Here is an 18736-nt window from a genome sequence, read left to right on the forward strand (position 1 = left end):
GCCGAGGTCCTGTAAGCACCTATATGCGAGAAGGCACATTTTGCCCTGCTGTTTCCGGCTAAATTGAGAATCCAATATGAGGGCAAACCGCACTTCTTCAGTTCCCATGTGGAGGCACTTCAATTTGCCAATCGGATGGAAAGCAGAATGGAAGAGGATAGTGGACAGGCAGGTCCTGGCAGCAAGCGAATACATGAAAGGAGACAGCGAGCAGGAAGAGCGGGATGGATAACAGATGGGAGTTCTTCAGCAGAGTGGAAAGCCGTATGATATTGGACAATTTTATGTGCCAAGAAGAGGTTCTAGCGGACTGGGGTGCAGTGAGTTATGTGGAGGTAAATGTTGGGGGGTGCCCCTGGGTTTAATGTTTGGGCTGGTTAGATGGGGGTGTCTGAATTACTAACTGATATTTATTGTTTGCATAAAGAAGGGGGTAAAACGCTATTCTATGGGCTATGTTCATAATATGTGAGATGTTGCTGGGTGGCTGAGTGTAGGGCGGAGGCGTGACCTGTTTCTCTAATGAGAACTTAATATTCTGGTGTTCAGGGGGAAGCGTGAGGGAGGGGGGGTGGAGAAGGGAGGGAAGGTGTGGGTTCTTTTTGTTTTGTTTTTTGTTTGCTTGTTGTATGGGTGTACAAATGGGGTGAGTTCTCAAAGGGTGAAATATAGAGGTATAGTTGACGAAGGGGGAGGCACCCAGGGTTGGGGAGGTGTCCTCACACTTCATGTTACCATGTATCTTATGGTCTTCATTTGCAAAGATAGCGGGCTGGGAACGCTTAAACGAGTGTCCTGGAATGTGGGGGGGATCTCATCACCCATTAAGTGCACGAAAGTTCTGCAGGCAATGCAGAGACAAAGCAGATGTAGTATTTCTCCAAGAGACATTTGACGGCTGCTGAGCATAGTAAATTTCAGAAAGGCTGGGTGGAGGTGGGGGCCTTGGCGGTGGGGAAAAAAGGGGGAGTGCTGATGCTTTTTCGTAAGGGTCTACAGTTGCAGATTAAGTTAGTTAAAGGGAGCACTGAGGGGTATAGATATGTGTTGGCGGAAGCAGAGATGGGGAACACTAATTTTTTTTTTTTTTTATAACCATTTAAATTTTTACAAGCGATAAAACAACTTGCCGGAAATACAGAGAAAATAATATATAGGAATTATTTCAGTCAGGTAATTCTATTCTCTTCCTTAGACCACTAAATAGGGAGAGTGAAACAAGACAAGGAGATCAATTAAACAGTAAACAGAAAAATAAAACCGTGGTATTATCCTGATTATCCCCAGATATTACTCATCCAATTCATTATTCCACATTGATCATCTGGTTGGCATACAAACTTCAGGTCGCCATCTTACCACTCTCCCAGTTGAGACACTCTTTGTCTGGTTTCTCCTCAGAGGCCTGTCTGATATGGGTAACCCTTCAGCATAGCCCTCTGAGTCATTGAAACACAGAAGCCCCTCCACCACTACAAGGTGGTGTCCCTTCAGGGGGACTAAATAATATTTTTTGCAACATCTATGCACCTAATGTCTTTGATCATAAATTTTATAACTTTAATAGAACTGCTGAGTCCCTACCAGGGGGAAATATTATTCTTGGGGGAGATTTGGTATATGATCCTCAGGTTGATAAAAGTAGTTCTCATGCACCAAAAGCAAATCATTCCTCGAGTGGCCTGCCCTTTCTCTGCTCGACACTGGACTTAATTGATGTGTGGAGAGTGTTGCACCCGACACTTAGAGACTATACGCATGTGTCTCGAGCACATTTAACACAGACACACATTGATTATTTCCTTATATCCCGTGACCTTTTCCCTAGAATATCGGTAGCGGAGAGAAGAACCCTGTGAGATTTCAGATCACTCAGTTATATGGGTGCAGATGCAAGTATCTGGGGGTATGGGAGGGCGGGAGGTTGGCGATTCCCATTGAGCTCTTAGGGATCCGAACTTTAAGGCCTTTATTGGTGAGGAAGGAATTTGAAACTCATAATTGTGGTCATCAACAACAAGCTAGCTTGTATTGGGAAACAGCTAAAGTGGTAATGTGGTGGGAGATCATAGCGTACAGAGCGAGAGTTAGGAAAATGAGGGATAAGGAAAGTCTTCGTTTAGAAAAAGAAGTTCATTCACAGAGGGTTAGAATTGGAGAGGTTGTGACAGAGGAAAAGAAGCAGGCTCTCTTAGCATCTCAGAGAGAATTAAATGAATTGCTTCATCAGAGGGCGTGGAAGTCACATTTATTATAAACACCAACTCTTTTTATATAGGAATAAAGCGGGAACATTGATGGGTAGGCTGATATGAGGGATAGAGGGACCATCAAAGATTTTACAAGTACGGGATAAAGGGGGGGCAGCTCCTCCGTGTAATGGCGAAATTATAGAGCGAGTTCAGGGACATCAGGCTTTATATGAGGAACCAACAGAAATAATGCAGGACAGTGAGATGTATCTGGTCAACCAAGTTCTGCCCAAGCTATCGGAGGCGCAAAAAGAGATTCTTAATGGTCCTACTACTACTTATCATTTCTATAGCGCTACTAGACGTACGCAGTGCTGTACACTTGAACATGAAGAGACAGTCCCTGCTCGATAGAGCTTACAATCTAATTAGGACAGACAAACGGGACAAACAAGAGATAAGAGAATATTAAAGTGAGGATGATAAAATAAGGGTTCCGAACAAGTGAACAAGAGTTAGGAGTTTGCAGCATCAAAAAGGTGGGCTTTTAGCTTAGATTTGAAGACGGCCAGAGATGGAGCTTGACGGACCTGCTCAGGAAGTCTATTCCAGGCATAAGGTGCAGCAAGATAAAAGGAACGGAGTCTGGAGTTAGCAGTGGAGGAGAAGGGTGCAGATAAGAGAGATTTACCCAGTGAACGGTGTTTCCCGGGAAGGAATGTAGGGAGAGATGAGAGTGGAGAGGTACTGAGGAGCTGCAGAGTGAATGCACTTATAGGTCAATAAGAGGAGTTTGAACTGTATGCGGAAACGGATAGGAAGCCAGTGAAGTGACTTGAGGAGAGGGCTATTATGAGCATAATGACACTGGCGGATTATTAATTGTGCAGCAGAAATTTGAACAGAAGGAAAGGAAGAGAGATGGCTAAGTGGGAGACCTGTGAGAAGCAAGTTGCAATAGTCTAAGCGAGAGGTGATAAGAGTGTGGATGAGGGTTCTGGTAGTGTGCTCAGAAAGGAAAGGGCGAATTTTGGTGATATTATAGAGAAAGAAACGATAGGTTTTAGCAGTCTGTTGAATATGTGCAGAGAAGGAGAGGGAGGCGTCGAAGATGACCTCAAGGTTACGAGCTGATGAGACAGGAAGGATGGGAGTGTTATCCACAGAAGTAGAGAATGGGGGAGGAGGAGAGGTTGGTTTAGGGGGAAAGATAAGAAGCTCAGTCTTGGTCATGTTTAGTTTCAGATGGCGCTGAGACATCCAGGCAGCAATGTCAATCCTATTGTAGAAGGCGTTGCAACAGAGTAAAATTCATAAAGCGCCTGGTCCAGATGGGTTTAGTACAGCCTTTTACAAACTGATGCAGGAGCAGATGACGCCTTCATTGCTTAATCTATTTAACGTTATGGCAGCTTCTGGAGCAATGCCAGGTTTGTTAAATGTTGCAAAGTGATAGTGTTGTTGAAGCCTGGTAAGGATGAGGCAGAGGTGGGGTCCTACAGGCCCATATCCTTATTGAACTGTGACGTTAAACTCTATGCCAAGATATTGGCTAATAGGTTGGCCAGGGTGCTCCCCAATTTGATAGCGTCCTCACAGGTAGGATTTGTGAAAGGTAGAACAGTGGTAGTAATATCAGAGCCCTTTTGACCTCTTTGGAGACAGTGGAGGCACAAAAAAAGGCCTTCTCTGCTGGTCAGTTTTGACGCCAAGAAGGCCTTTGATTGGGTAGTCTGGAAGTTTGTTTGCAGTACTGAAGCAGGTGGGAATAGAGGGGGTATTTAGGAATGCGGTGGGAGCACTTTACTCAAATTCGCAGGCATTTTTGTGGATTAACGGGGAGCCATCTTCATTATTTCCAGTTCGGTGAGGAACGCGGCAGGGGTGTCCTCTATCTCCCTTGTTATTCATTCTTGCATTGGATCCATTGATTAGAGAAATTAATTCCCACCCAGAAGTGAGGGGAGTAACCTGGGGGTCCTCATCGTTCAAGGTCTCAGCTTTTGCAGATGGCATACTAGTACATCTTACCCAGCCCAAGCGATCATTAGGGGCTTTGTTGGGAACGTTTTTCAGGAGTATGGGGATTTTGCAGGGTTTAAAATTAATTATTCCAAATCACTGGCGTTGACAGCTAACATGAGTGTGAGGAGGGTATGGGGAAATGCCTTTCCGTTACAATGGGCGTCAGAATATCTCCTGTATTAGGAGTGTGGATATCTATGCGAACATCTGCCTTGTATCATCTAAATATTACTAGATTGGTAGATCCAATGAAGGGACAGTTGGTTAAGTGGAGGCTTTACCGCTCACACTGCATGGGAGGATTCATTTATATCGATGGTAGAGTTTCCCAGGTGGCTTTATACATTCCAAGTGCTGCCTTTGCGGTTAAAGAATAAAGATTTAAGGCAGATTTATAAGCACTTATGGAAGTTTATTTGGAGAGATTCAAAGCCTAAACTTCCTCTAAAATTATTAATGGGTCCTTGGAGGGCAGGGAGGATGGGGCTCCCAGATCTCTGCCATTATAATCAAGCTTATCTGCTAAGGCATCTGGGAGACTGCCTTCTAGGAAGACAGGATATACTCCTCGTAGTATAGAACAAAAATATTTTAAACCCTATCATCTGTACTTCTTATTGCAGTGCTCCTGTTCATGTAGGAGGTAGTGTACTGCTGGTCCTCTTAGAGATATCTGGAGAGATTTGAACAGGTGTTGGGGACTAGCGGCAGACACCTCGGATCTCTTGCCTTTACAGGGTAACCCTGTGTTTGTTCCAGGTTCGGAGAATAAAGTGTTTTGTAGATGGGCGGAGATGGGGATTACGAGGTTAGAGCATGTCATAGATATAAGGGGGCAGCTACTAGATCTGGGAGCTTTGGGGGTAGGCATAGATCATAGTCATTTATTCACGTATTGCCAGGTGGCTCATTATGTTCGCTCCCTGGAGCCAGGAAAGTTGGGTAGTGGGCATGGACGCCGAGTTAGAGAATTTTTTGCATCAGTTCCTGGGGATCATGTTTCAGGTTTGCAGAGGGCCCTTTGGGAGCTAGGTAGTGGCAAGGACACGGAAAGTATTCGATTGAGGTGGGCCCAGGATTTGCAACAGCCTAATTTGCAATTAGATTTCCGGAAATTGGCCTCGCGTATACCTACTCTATCAGGGAATGCTACTCTGAGAGAATGTCATATAGAATTTTGTATAGGGCATATGTATCCAAGACTCAAGTTTTCAGAATAGGGGGGGCTCCGATCCGTTGTGTTCAAAGTGTGAGTGGGGGGGGAGGGTATGTTGTTTCACTCTCTTTGGAAATCTATAAGATAAAAGCTTTTGGGGACAAATAGTTAAGTATTTAGAGACAGTGGTGCATGATAGGATCCGGTTTTCTTCTCTGGGTATTTTGCTTGATAAATATGAAGTGTTTGCAATTCAACACAAAGTAACATAGTAGATGACGGCAGAAAAAGACCTGCATGGTCCACCCAGTCTGCCCAACAAGATAAACTCATGTGTGCCATTTTTTGTGTATACCTTACCTTGATTATTATACCTGTCTTTTTCAGGGCACAGACCGTATAAGTCTGCCCAGCACTATCCCCACCCTCCCTGCCCCCGGCTCTGGCATAGACCGTCTGCCCAGCACTATCCCACCTCCCAACTACCAGCGGTTTATTCGCAAGCACAGTATTTTAGGGAAGAAGCTTATTCTGAATGCATGGATGAGTGAAGAGCCGCCAGATTATTGGCATTGGAGAAATCGTCTGCATGAGCTGTTAATGCAGGAACGAAGAGTGGTGGGGTCCTCCCCAAAGAGAAGGACAGCTTTCTTGGAAATTTGGGAATTATATATATAGTGTCTATCACCTAAAGCCCGTAGTTTCGTACTGAATAGTCTTAATTTTTTTTTTCCCGAAAAATGGGGGTTTAGAGAGGGGGGATTGCAAAGAGGGGGGAGCAGTTTGGTTTACGGGGTATAGGGTGATAGGAGGGACGAGGGGTGGGTTTGGGTCTAGGTTAGTTTACAGTTTCGTTGTTAACTGTTTGTATCTTGCTGTGATTAAGGGGGGCAGAAATATAAAAATTTTGTATTGACAATTATATGACACCATCTGAGTCAGTATCTTCAAGTTTCTGTTGAATTTATATGCTTCTTTCATCAATAAAAAATATTACAGTAGTCAAAATGAGATAATACAATAGCCTGCACCAAAGTAGCAAAATGATGAGTATGAAAAAAAAATGACATTCAACGTAGCTAACAAAGCTTAAAAAATTACAACTTGTGAGATATGATTTACTTGAGGTTCAAAAGAGTGGTATCCAAGATGATGCCAAGAACATTTGACATTCTGTCAACCTTTAAAGAAAGATTATCAGAAATAGTTAGGAACAAAATCAACACTTCTATTCAACCAACCACAGAAGTTTAGTTTTGTCTTATCAGTGTTCAATTTAAACCCATGGATAAGACTATAGTTATTAATTTTAGAAATACAGGATGCCACCATTGATGAAATATCGCTCAGTCCCTTCTCAATTGGAATAGAAACATATCATCATAAGTGCTGGAATGGCACTTATGTAAAATTTTGAACATGGTTGACATTTCCCAAATGCAGTAGTCTTGTCGGTCCCTTTCATTTTGTTTTCTGCTGTGCCAAAAGGATGCAGCACAACGCTCTCCCTCTTCCATCTAGCATAATTCTGGTTCTGATTTCAAATAGAGGGATTTTTTTTTTATTTCATTGTGTCTGTGGAGCATGGTACAGACCAAGTCATGATTCTGTCCATGTCCTGAGTGGAGAAAGATCCAGATCATAAAAACATGAATATAGGCTCTACAGAAGGATGCCTTAGAGCCCAAAAGGGAACTTATTAATCACCTTTACAACCATTATGAGTCAGAAAAGGAGGCTCCTTGCACAGAAGAATGAAAAGACACATACAGAGAAGGATCTGTTTAATACATTCTCCGAGGACAAGCAGGCCTCTCTATTCTCACAAGTGGGTGATGCTTATCCATGTGGATTGGCATCTACCCATGTGTGTGAATATGAAGCCTGCTGACCTCAGAGAATACCTGGTACAGGTAAGTATCTTGCTTTTATGTAAACCACTTTGACCTGTGTGTGTTGCGGTATATCAAATCTTTTAATGAACAGAAAAAAAAAGATTCCATGCACTCATCTGCTGGTAGGAAGCAAAGCTATGTCTGAACTGGTCTGGTAGGACACAAGGGAAAAAAATTAGGAGGCCGACCTAAATTGTTTGTTTTTGTTGTTGTTTTAGCCGTAACTGAAAGTGCCACCAAAACCCATTCATTTTCTGCTGATCATAGTAACAACACGGAGAAGTACAACACAAGGACGAGTAGTAGCAGTATTTCTTGAACCCACACGATGAGCTCATCAATTTTAAAAGGTACCTCCAAAGTGCCCAATGTAAAAGATTATGGCATCCAGTTCTCCAATATAACACAAGATCTGTGTCACACAAGTTTAAACTAGGCCCATGAGACAAATTATTGCTGTTCTTTCCAAATCATCAAGTTTGCATTCCGTGTTGAAACTGTACGATGCAATTGCTTCACTTACCAAGAAGAACTTTGTGGCCTGGGATTCCAACACTTCAACCCGATGCTGCTGTGAATCCAATTGCAAATCAAAATTATCCAAATGCTTGTGTGCATTCTCCGTTCTATCGTGAAGCTGTTGTAATTTAGCATCCAACGCGGCCTCCACCACAGCCCGCACTTCTGATACAATTTCTGAAGTCCACATGATACTTGCTGAAGGACTCGGTGAGGGTGATCTTGGCTGATGCTCCCTTCTGTACAACCTTACTCTTATGAGGCAACTTCAGAGCCATATTAATGTACTAGGGCTTTCTAATTCACACCTGGTCACAACCACAAGATCAAGACCAGGATGCAGAAACTACCCCACTTCTGGCAAAGATATATAGGTTCAAAACTAGCTTTTATCAATGAAAAGATAGAGGAGCCTAGCAGGCAGCCTCTGCTCCTGTTCTAGGCAGCACATGGTCCTATGCCACTGGATGTAATATTTGAATTATAAACCACCCATACCTACAAAAAAAACGCTTTCTTCTCTTGAATGTGCCGTCAGCATCTCTCAATTCCACCAACAGCAGATTATGGAATTGGATCTGCCACTGCCAATAGGGAGGCTGGGACTGACCCAACCAATGTTGAAGAATATATTCTTACCAATGAGACATGCTTTGTGAAGGTAAAAGTCGCTTGCCCACCCCAACTATATTAGAAGACCTACTCTGATCTAAAAGGGCACCCAAAGGCAACTGTTGTGTTTCAACCGTTAAGCCTGCATCAGGAGTCACACTCGATGGAAACAGTGGTGAACGCACTGAAATGTGCACGACGAGGTGTTCCGTGTAGTCGTCTCAGCCACGGGTGAACAGCTGCTGCATCCGGAGGGAGACACTTATGTATTAATCTGTGAGGTGGGTCTTTAGAAAAGACCTTTTCGAAAAAAGCAATTGAAACGTCAGCAATTTGCCACCCTTCCCCCCCCCCCCCCCCCCATCCCATCTTAGGATCAAACTTGTACAATTTTTCTAGCCCAATGCCATTTCTTTTATTTAAGTGCAATTTTTATTTGCGATATAAACAAATCAAGTTTTTTGACAGCCTATTTCTTGAGACAAAATCTGTTTGAACGAAGCCTGGAGTGGTGGCAGATCATTCATAGTTTTTGCTGTATAACAATTCACTTTCTTTCTAGGTGAAAGATTTAGTCGCAAGAATATGGAAATGGGCAAGAACTGTTGCAGTATATACGACCTGATCAGGTACTGTGCTATTCATTTTATGCATTTAAATTACTGAACATGTCTGTTTGTGTTAGTCGTAGCCTCTAAGTGTGAGTTTCAGCTTTAGCAATAAAAAAAAATGTACAGCTTTGTATAATTTAGGTATCAGATTGACATTCACTCCCGTCTTCCCCCATTTCATGATATAAAACTTAAGACGAGTGGAGGAGTGGTTAGGGTGGTGGACTTTGGGCCTGGGGAATGAGGAACTGAGTTCGATTCCTGGTACAGGGCAGCTCCTTGTGACTCTGGGCAAGTCACTTAACCCTCCATTGCCCGCCGCATTGAGCCTGTCATGAGTGGGAAAGCGCGGGGTACAAATGTAACAAAAATAAAATAAACTACTGCAAAAAGTCTGCTGCCTTACAATGAAACTTCACAACCTGCATCTAGTGCAGGGTATTATACAGCGGAAAAATGGCCTTCAAGAGCTTCCAGATCCACATTTAATCTGTTGGAAGCTAATACGGGTCAACAGACCCTGCCTTCATCATTGGCCTAAAAAACCTAATGATGTTCTAACATTCCTGCTGGTTAAATTAGTCCTCATGAAAATTATTGTGCATCTATACACTTTACATAAGCACTACTACTTTCTTTTCAGTAGGTGCTTCTAATCAGCGTTGCGTGCTGTGCTCCACTCTCTTTTGTTCATGTACCGAGCCAACGATGGCCAGCGTTTCGCACGGCTTCTTCAGGGTCTCAGTGTTACGTTCTCAGCCAAGTCACAATTATACACATGAACCACAGCCGCATCTGCTGGCTTCTAGTCTTCCTTCCTTGGGCCATTAGGTTTTTTAGGCCAACGATGAAGGCAGGGTCTGTTGACCCGTATTAGCTTCGACAGATTAAACTCGGATCCGGAAGCTCTTTGAGGCCATTTTTCCTGCTGTATAATACCCTGCACTAGATGCAGGTTGTGAAGTGTCATTGTAAGGCAGCAGACCTTTTTGCAGTAGTTACGTATATTTCAGCCGGTCTGCACCTGAACATTGTATAGTATAAAACTTAAGATACTTGCTAAGGAAGAAACATGCAGTTTGAGAGACCAGGGTAAGGTGATCACTTTTTGTTTCATTAATTTAGTTTGGATTTAGTTGGATACTTGACCAAATAGTCGGCACCTTCTCACCACTAACTTGGGTCAGTGGAAAATTCACTAAGGTGGTACAGTAGTGATAAAAAAAACCAAGGTTCTTGTTCCAGTGGGTATAATGTAGTGACCTCAACAGCTTAGATACCATCATGGCAAAATGTCCAGGCTGAATTCCTTAGCGCACACACTTCTATCTCTACCAGCATGGACCAGAAAGTTTTTCAAATGGTTGGACAGCAGTGGGATAGTTCTTTCATGGATCTAAAAGTTACACAGAGCACCAACGCTGGCCGATTTTCTTTAGCCAAAATGAGAGGCTGTAGTGGGATTGTTGCCGTGCTACAGCTCTGTCTACCCAAAAGCTATTTCACCCATGGCCTGTTCAGCAGGCACGTAGAGCAAGATTTTGAAACTAGCTATTAGGGCATACTATGTCAACTCATAGCACTAGCAGCAAACGTATCTTTGAAAACATTTTGCTTTAATGTGTGCTACTTGAAATATTTTGAACTGATTTAATTATGGTCAGAGTTGTAAAGGAACGGTTTTACTTTCATGGCTCAAATGTATACTATTTCAGCTTTGAATGTAAATGATTAAATGAGGATTCATATACGCTATGAACGTTAATGCTGGAGCCATGTGTTGTTTTTACAAAAAAAAAAAATGTTTAAGAGCAAATGTGAATATTGTATTTAAGTGGGGATTTTACACATATTTTTACCTTTTCACAATACCAGGTTTTCCGTATTTGTATATTTGTTTTCTCTCCCTTTAGGGAAAGTTGCTTCATTATTGGGAGCCAATGCCAGAGCCACAGATACAAATGAATGAAAATTTGGAATTTGAAGGAGACTAATCAGACCTTTTCCGTGAAGAGAATCAAAACTGAGTGATTGGGGCAAAACAACATTTGAGCTGCACCACTTCTACCACTGTGATCCAGACCAATAAGCCAAAGCCCACTTTTCATTTAGAAACTGCTGTATGATTCTCTAAACCTTCATTCAGGTTGTTCTTTTAACAGTTAGCGCCATGTCAGTGAACTCTTTTTCAATAGTCTTCCCTACCATTAATCTATAACATTTAACACTTTTCATACAGCACTACTTTTAGAGAACATCACTGCATCTACACTTCAGGCATGAGACAAATTTAATTAATCTAAGATATTGACTCAGGTGATTTGAATTTTGTGCTACTGGGGATTATGGACTCCTAAACTTCATTTATTTAAATGCTTAAAGCTTCATACTGTTTAAAAAAAAAAAAAAGGGGGGGGGTGATGGATTTATAATTGCATCTCTCAGTCCCTATAAAACAAGCTTAAGTATTTATCAGGTACAGGGTACAGTATTTTGAGGTGGCCAACAGTCATTCTTTTGCTTCCTGCTTTGGTGTATATTATATCTGAAGAAAATGGGAAAACTGTGCAAAACAAATTAAGACAAATTTTTTTGGAGGTTGTCTTCCTTTTTGCAGGGTTAGCAACAGTTATCCATAGTTGTAATAGACTCCTAAGTAATTAATGACTGATGCAAGCTAGGTGCCTGCACTCACTATGGAGCAAGAGTACCATGGTTTTCAAATATGTTAGGGCTAAAACTTAGTGTTGAAAGTTAGAACTGTGCCTCTTAAATCTGTATGGCGTGTTCCCTGACCAAGCCTTTAATACATACAGATGGAAATAGCATTGGGGGGTGGGGGAGAATAGATAAGAATATTATTCCCATTAATATGAGTTTGCTGTTTACTACTCTGATATTTAAGCTTTAATGCAGTTAGGTCACTGGTTCTCAAGCCTGGTCCTGGAGCCACCCCAGCTAGTCAGGTGTTGAGGATATCCACAATGAATATTCATGTGAGAGATCTGCATTCACTGCCTGCATATCACTCATATAAATATTGATTATGGCGATCATGAAAATTGGCTGGGGTGCCTCAAGAACCTCGGCTTTAAAGACCAACTCCTCCACATTCCCCACTAACTATATTGGTCTCTGTGTGGAGATGTCTAGCTTATACAGTTCAGATGTTGTGGCAGCAAAGATCATTAGGTAATATATTAGGAGCTACTGAAAGCAGGGTCTGATGTGATGTTTGCTTTAACTGTTTCTTACAGTTTCTGCCTTTCAACTGTTGTACCTTTAATCTGATTTACTTTATTCTATTTAGGGGGGAGGGGGATGAAGAGGATCACATTCAGCCATAAATGCAAAACAATGGGACCTGCAAGAGGGGAATAATCCTTCTTTTAACTGTAGCTGTTGATAGTGGCTACCCTGCTGGTGTCCTGGCCTAGCTGTTCATAATGGCCACCATGCTGGTGCTTATTACATAAAGTCAGAGGCATAAAGAAAGTTAGTTCTGAGAAGCATAACTAATGGTAAAATGGATAAGAATGTAAGACATCTACTGTACAGGTTAAACAGATATTTATGTAAAATTAGTCTTTAGAAATTCTAAAAATTTTTCCTACCATGTCAAATGTACATTGGTTTTTGTACCTTTATGTAATTTACTAATTTTTATATTAAAACTTTATTTTTGTAGCAAATTTTGGGTAAAAATCCATGTTTTTTTTATATTGTATGTTCTGTATAGCATTTCCAACTTTTTTTTTTACCTCCCTGAATGAGGGGAGGAGTTTAGTGTACAGCGTGAGGTTCAAAGATTTGTTTACTTTAACACTTCCGGCTGCTGCTTGTATACAAGCCTGTCTGCGCTGTAAACTTGTATTACAGTATGATTTAAATTTTAAATACTTTTGCACTTTTTTATTACAGCTGGTGAAGGCTGTATTCTGTCTACATGTTAGACTTTCTGCTGTGGTTACATGTTTGCACCAGAGTTTATTTTAATTTAAGTATATTAGTTGTCTAGTTAACATGAAAACCACGTCTCTTTTTGTTTGTTTCTCCAATATAACTAGCAGTCTGCAAATATTTTTCTAGAAAAAAATGCTATATTGTACACAAAACTGAAAAGTAAGCTGTAGAGACTCATCTACTACTGTCCATGTTGATTATTTAAAAAGGGGGGGGGGGGGGGGGAGGTGTGCAGGAAAGACTAGGCCCGGAGGCACACCATTCCTAGCTTGTTTCTGAGACTATTCTTGACCCTTCTATAATTGTAAGTGTAGAGAGTTGAAGCCTCTCAAATGTACCTGTGCAGACTGTCCTTTTGGTTGGCACCCTTGCCCCTTTGATCTAACTAAGCACAGCATCTATGTACATTTTAAACAGTACATATTTTTATTTTAAGTTGCTAAATACAGCAATCCTTAACTGGGCAGTACTGTGCAAATAGCAAATGAGTTTAAATTCTGTGGTTTGATTGATTAGGAAGCAAGATGTACTGGTGTTAGTGCTTGAAATGTAGGCTTCAATAGGCTTGGGCTGCATAGAGGGGCACATGAGAAAGTCAAGGTAGTAGCTGGCAGAAATTGGGAACAGTTTGGTTAAGGGTCCTGTGGTCTTAGCTTTGCCTCTTACATTGATTCAGCAAGCATATTGTTGAAAAACTCATTGCAAACACAGAAAAGGTTGGGCTCGAGCCTGTGCTGCTTTAATGTTCCTGTACCTCATTTTGTTGTATTGTGCACTACAAAAAGGGCCCTTTTACTAAAGTGCATTAGAATCTGGGCTGGAGCACTTACTGGTCCTTGTTTAGGAGGGCACTCTGAGGCATATTTTCAAAGCACTTACCCTTCCAAAGTTCCGTAGAAACCTATGGTACGTTGTAAGGCTAAGTGCTTTGAAAATATGCCTCTGTGTTCTCATGTTAACTTAGCATTAGCCAGTTAGCATGTACTGTGACCACACCCATTTTCTGCCTATAACATCCCCTCCCCCCACCCAAAAAAAAAAAAAAAGCTACTGTAAGAGTTCACACACTAACAGGAAAGATCCAAGAAAAACTTGTTGCAGTAGATCAGTAAGCACTTGTTAGGATTAATGCCCTTTAGTAAAAGTGTCCCTAAATTACTTATCAAAAAAAGCTTGAGTTCTGTAAAGTGTAAATAAGACAATTCTATCACTCTATGCATAGTAATTTTTTTTGTACTATTCCTTTTTCTGGATATAGAGCTACTGCTATGGGTCAAAGTTTTCCTGTTTCAAAGGAAAGAATTATGTGATGTGCAAGAGCTTTAGCTCTAATTGTTAAAAGGTTTTATATACTATTGTCAAATGCTTGGTTCATACTTGAGAATGTATTCTTTTAACCTATTAAAATTCTCCACTTTTGATTTTGCTGTGTTTTTGTATTTATTTTAAAAAAAAGTTCTTTCTTAAAAGGAACCCAATGAGACAAGCACTTGTTTAGTTCACCACCTCCACAACAAGATAATCTGTAAAATAGCAGCAGGAAGAGCTAAATCCAGTCTAACATCAGACATGTCTTAACTATTGTAGTCCTTCACTAGCACATGCTCTGAGGGGGGTTACCACGCTGGTCTTCTGATTTAAGACTTACCTTCTTGAACCCATTGCCCTTAGCAGGTAGTATAGAAGGGGAACAGTTAAGAACTGTTGCCTTAGCTACAGTCGTATTTGACTATGTGAACCTGTATAGTCAGTATTTATACTTTGATAGTAAAGTCCCTGCAAAACCTGAGGAGGAAGAGATTTTAAAAAGCAGAAACAGGAAACACCTTACCCCTTAGACCCAGTGGGATTATTTTTTTTTTTTTTGTACTGACCTGTCCCTAGTGGGCTCACAATCTAGGTAGTATATTGTACTACTGTGTACCTGGGGGCAATAGCCGTTAGTGATGTGCCCAGGGTCACATGGAGCTGCAAAGAGAATTGAACCCATTTTCCTAGGCTATCAACTCACTGCTTTACCATCAGGTTGCTTTTTGAAGCCTTTCCTTGCTTTTTTAGGGATTTTTAAGATTAGAGCATGAATAAGACAAGACCATGATTTAGAAATGTTGTATACTGTAGGGATTGCAGAAAGCAACTGGGGGAAGAAAAGTTAAATTTAAGAAACAGGATAATGATGTGGAAAAGTTTATATTAGAAAAAAGCATTTGTGAAATTGTATTTATTGGGTAATGCTGTGACAATTGAGCCAGAATATCTTCTCTTCTGATCACTCTTGCCACCGCTGGTCCACCAAAGGATGTATGGTACAGTAGTGGGGGGGGGGGGGGGGGGGGAGAATAGGGAGGGAAAAGGGATTTCCAGTTTTGGTTTCAGCTGCAACTGAGTGGAGAATTTCAGCTTCAGTTGTAGCCCTTTGTAAAGAGTGACTTGAAATAATGTATTAGTAACAGATGTTAACTCTGGTCTATAGCAACTTTAAAAATAGGTAGTTTTCTTCTAGGTACAGATAGGAACAGTACATAAGATTCAATGGAATAGACACACCCTATATCTGTAATGCTAAATACAGGGATGGAAAGTTAGGCATATGTACATAGACAGAATAATATTCTCTACTGGAAGTCTGATGTCCCCAGGCCTGGACTGATATTACAACAAAGGCCATTTCTACAATTCCAACTGGTAAGATTGATGATCCTCCGTGTTTAAAGGCTATAGTGCCACCCAGTGAAGAAGCAAATCGAGACCTTGGGGATCCCACTTGTGTAGGAGAGAAAACTATTCTCTACTAACCAAAAAAGGCAAACGTGTAAGATCAAATGCCTACATAAAAGGTGCTTAAATGATCACCTCACTGCTATACCAAATTACCACCAGATCACCCTTTGCCACTATAGAACTGATGGATGCCAGATCAGCTGCTAAGAAATATTCAGAGATCAATGATGTCATCCATAAACAGCATCTTGACCTCTTACTACTACTAATTTCTATAGCGCTACTAGTGACCTCTTAGTGGCTGAATTATTCCCCCAACAGGTTACATCTAACCTCAACCAAGAGCAGGAAGAGGGGATGGTTTCAGATACAAACTGCACAATTGCCATTCCCCAACTAAATGAATCAATCTCTTAATCCAGCTTGAAAAAGGAGAAACCAATCTGGGTGCTCATGGTATACAGAGCACCTCATAATACATTGTGCAAAAACTCAACCTGATGAGCAAGTGACCCTGAATACCCTAGGCTGGTGATCATGGGAGACGTCAGTCTACACATTGAAACCTGATACCACCACCTCAGTCTTCTAGACACCATAACAGCACTAGGATTCACACAGGTGGCAATTCTCCAACAAAAAGGGAGACATACTAGACTTGATATTTACAACAGGGTTGACATCCCAGAATTCCAGCATAGCAGTATTGAAATACCACTATCATGGTCAGACCATTTTCTAAACTTCCTTAAGTGACCACCTGAAAATAAATGGCACCTCCCAAAGTTTGGAAGGAGATCAGACAAAAAGCTGACCGCTGAGCATTTCTCAGAGGCCTTAGACTATGGATGAAAGGACAGCTACAGTGTCAGACCAGGTTGACATTTGGAATGCACTCTTAGCCAAGACCTTAGAGGGGAAAAAAATGGCATCACTAAAAAAGGTCTTATGCCCTACTCCAAACTCACCTTGGTTTTCTCCAAAACCACCTTAAATGCAAAGTCAGAAACTGGAACAGATGGCATAAATACACCTGAATGAAGACAGGCTAAACTGTAGGAAACACATGACAAGTATGGGCAAGCCCCAGCAGTAACAAAACCATTTCTTAATGCAACTGCACAGGCTGCCAATTCAACCCAAGCAGCTGTTCAGCATAGTAAACAGCCTACTACAACCCCCACAACGAGTCTACCCAGTCAAAACTGAATTGCAATGATTTTGCTACATACTGTGCCAACAAAACTCTGCCAGTATTATTGGAAGTCCCACCCAGTCTCCAGCTAACCAGGAGCGCACAAACTCACCCCCCTCTTGCCACAGACATGTGGGACACAACCCAATAGCAGAGGAGAGCCTTGATAAAATCCTAAGTGACCGTCAACCTGCTGAAAGATAGAAGGTGCCACAAAAATCATGAACTCCTCTTTCTAATGAGCAACTACCAACATCATTAAAAAGGGCAGTGGTTCACCCTTTGTCCTGATCAAGGTTTTTTTTTTTCTTCTTTAGCAAACTTGAGTTACCTGCCAATATGTAACATCCCAGTTCTAGGAAAACTTACAGAACAAATTGTCTTGTGATCAACTCAGCAATTTGTTATATTTGTATCCCACATTTTCCCACCTATTTGCAGGCTCAGTGTGGCTTACATAATACTGTAATGGTGTTCGCCATTTCCGGTAGAGGAACAAATACAATGTGAAGTTGTGGATGAATAAGGTTCATGTGTTGTAGACAGAGAAACTGGCTAGATCCATGTCAATCTGGATTCAGCCCTAGTTATGGAACAGAAATGGTCCTCCTATCCCTACTAGCTGATCTTCATGGAAACAGGGACGGGATTTTCTTCAGTACTGCTAGAATTCTCAGCAGCTTTTGACACTGTGGCTCATGATATACTAGCAAGACTGGCAGCAACCGGTAATCAATGGAACAGTACTGCTGTGTTGCAGCTAGGCTAAGCCTACTGTGCTAAACAGCTTAAAGCCAAGATGGGTGTGGAGGGGGGGGGACAGTTCCTAGCTGAGGTTAATAGACACATTAAAGAACTGACTGGGAAAATGAGGTCCTAATGATCAATTCTCCATATTCCGAAACAGCACCCTAAACATAGCACTGGAATAGCATGGGGGAATTTAACGCCAATGATAAATGTTAATAGCATGCAAATTTAGGCATGTTATTAGCATTGATCAGGGGAGGGGGGGGGGTGATTGTGCCTGGGCATGCACTCAGGCACAATCCTCCCACATGTGTTTTGACAGGTCTGTGCTAAGGCTTCATGTAGCCAAAAAGGCTTTCCCAAAGATGCATTTTTAGCAGCTGCTTGCATTGTTGAATGTCTTTACATGATCTCAGGTATCTGGGTCGAGCATTCCAGGTGGATGGGGCAGCATTAGAGAAGGCCTGCAGTTTTATCTTAATGTAATTATGATTTAGCAGAAGGTAAACAGAGCTGATAGGATGCTCATTTTGGTTTATATGATTGCAGGGTATTTTGAAAACTAGGCAGGAACGCTCCCAATTATGATGAGTCAATACAAGTCTCAAATTGAACTCTGTATGTTACCGAGAGCCAGTTCAGAGAGATTCCAGTGATCAGTCATGCAGCTGCATTTTGGATGACCTGCAGAGCTTGGATTCAAGATATTCCCAGAAAGAGTTAATAGTCTGAATCTTAGTCGGTACCAAACTCTGTCCAGTCATGTGCAAATCAGATGGTGTTACCATACCTTTCAGCTTATAACACACAAAAGTTGAAAGAGGCTGAAATTGCATGGTCTATATGTTTTTGCATTGTCAGATTGGGAGTTTTCTAGAAACCAAACTATAGACAAAGGACTTCGTAATCATTTTCATCCTTATTCAAACATTGCTGGTAGAGATGAGTCCAGAGTGATTGAAAGTGACGAGTGGGCTGAATTGCCAGCAGTCCATGGCTCCTAGAGCCTAGGGTCATCAATGAAAGAATAGGAACCTATAGGGATTTTTTTTTGTTTTTTGCAATTAGGACGAGTGCCCACAGTGTTTCAAACCAGT

At 41.6% G+C, this 18736-nt stretch overlaps 1 protein-coding gene across 1 annotated transcript in view; it reads left to right on the forward strand.

Annotated features, from left to right (window-relative positions):
- Positions 1-8979, forward strand: part of LOC115471059 (SMC5-SMC6 complex localization factor protein 2-like) — a gene marked incomplete at its 3' end in the record, with an annotated part of 157601 nt that extends 148622 nt beyond the window's left edge. The window contains exon 20 of the mRNA XM_030204728.1: positions 8962-8979. Coding sequence (XP_030060588.1) covers positions 8962-8979 — 18 coding nt within the window. The remainder of the gene's footprint in view (positions 1-8961) is intronic.
- Positions 8980-18736: the final 9757 nt, after the last annotated feature.

The sequence above is a fragment of the Microcaecilia unicolor genome, chromosome 5 (genome assembly GCF_901765095.1).
Source record: "Microcaecilia unicolor chromosome 5, aMicUni1.1, whole genome shotgun sequence".
NCBI lineage: Eukaryota > Metazoa > Chordata > Amphibia > Gymnophiona > Siphonopidae > Microcaecilia > Microcaecilia unicolor.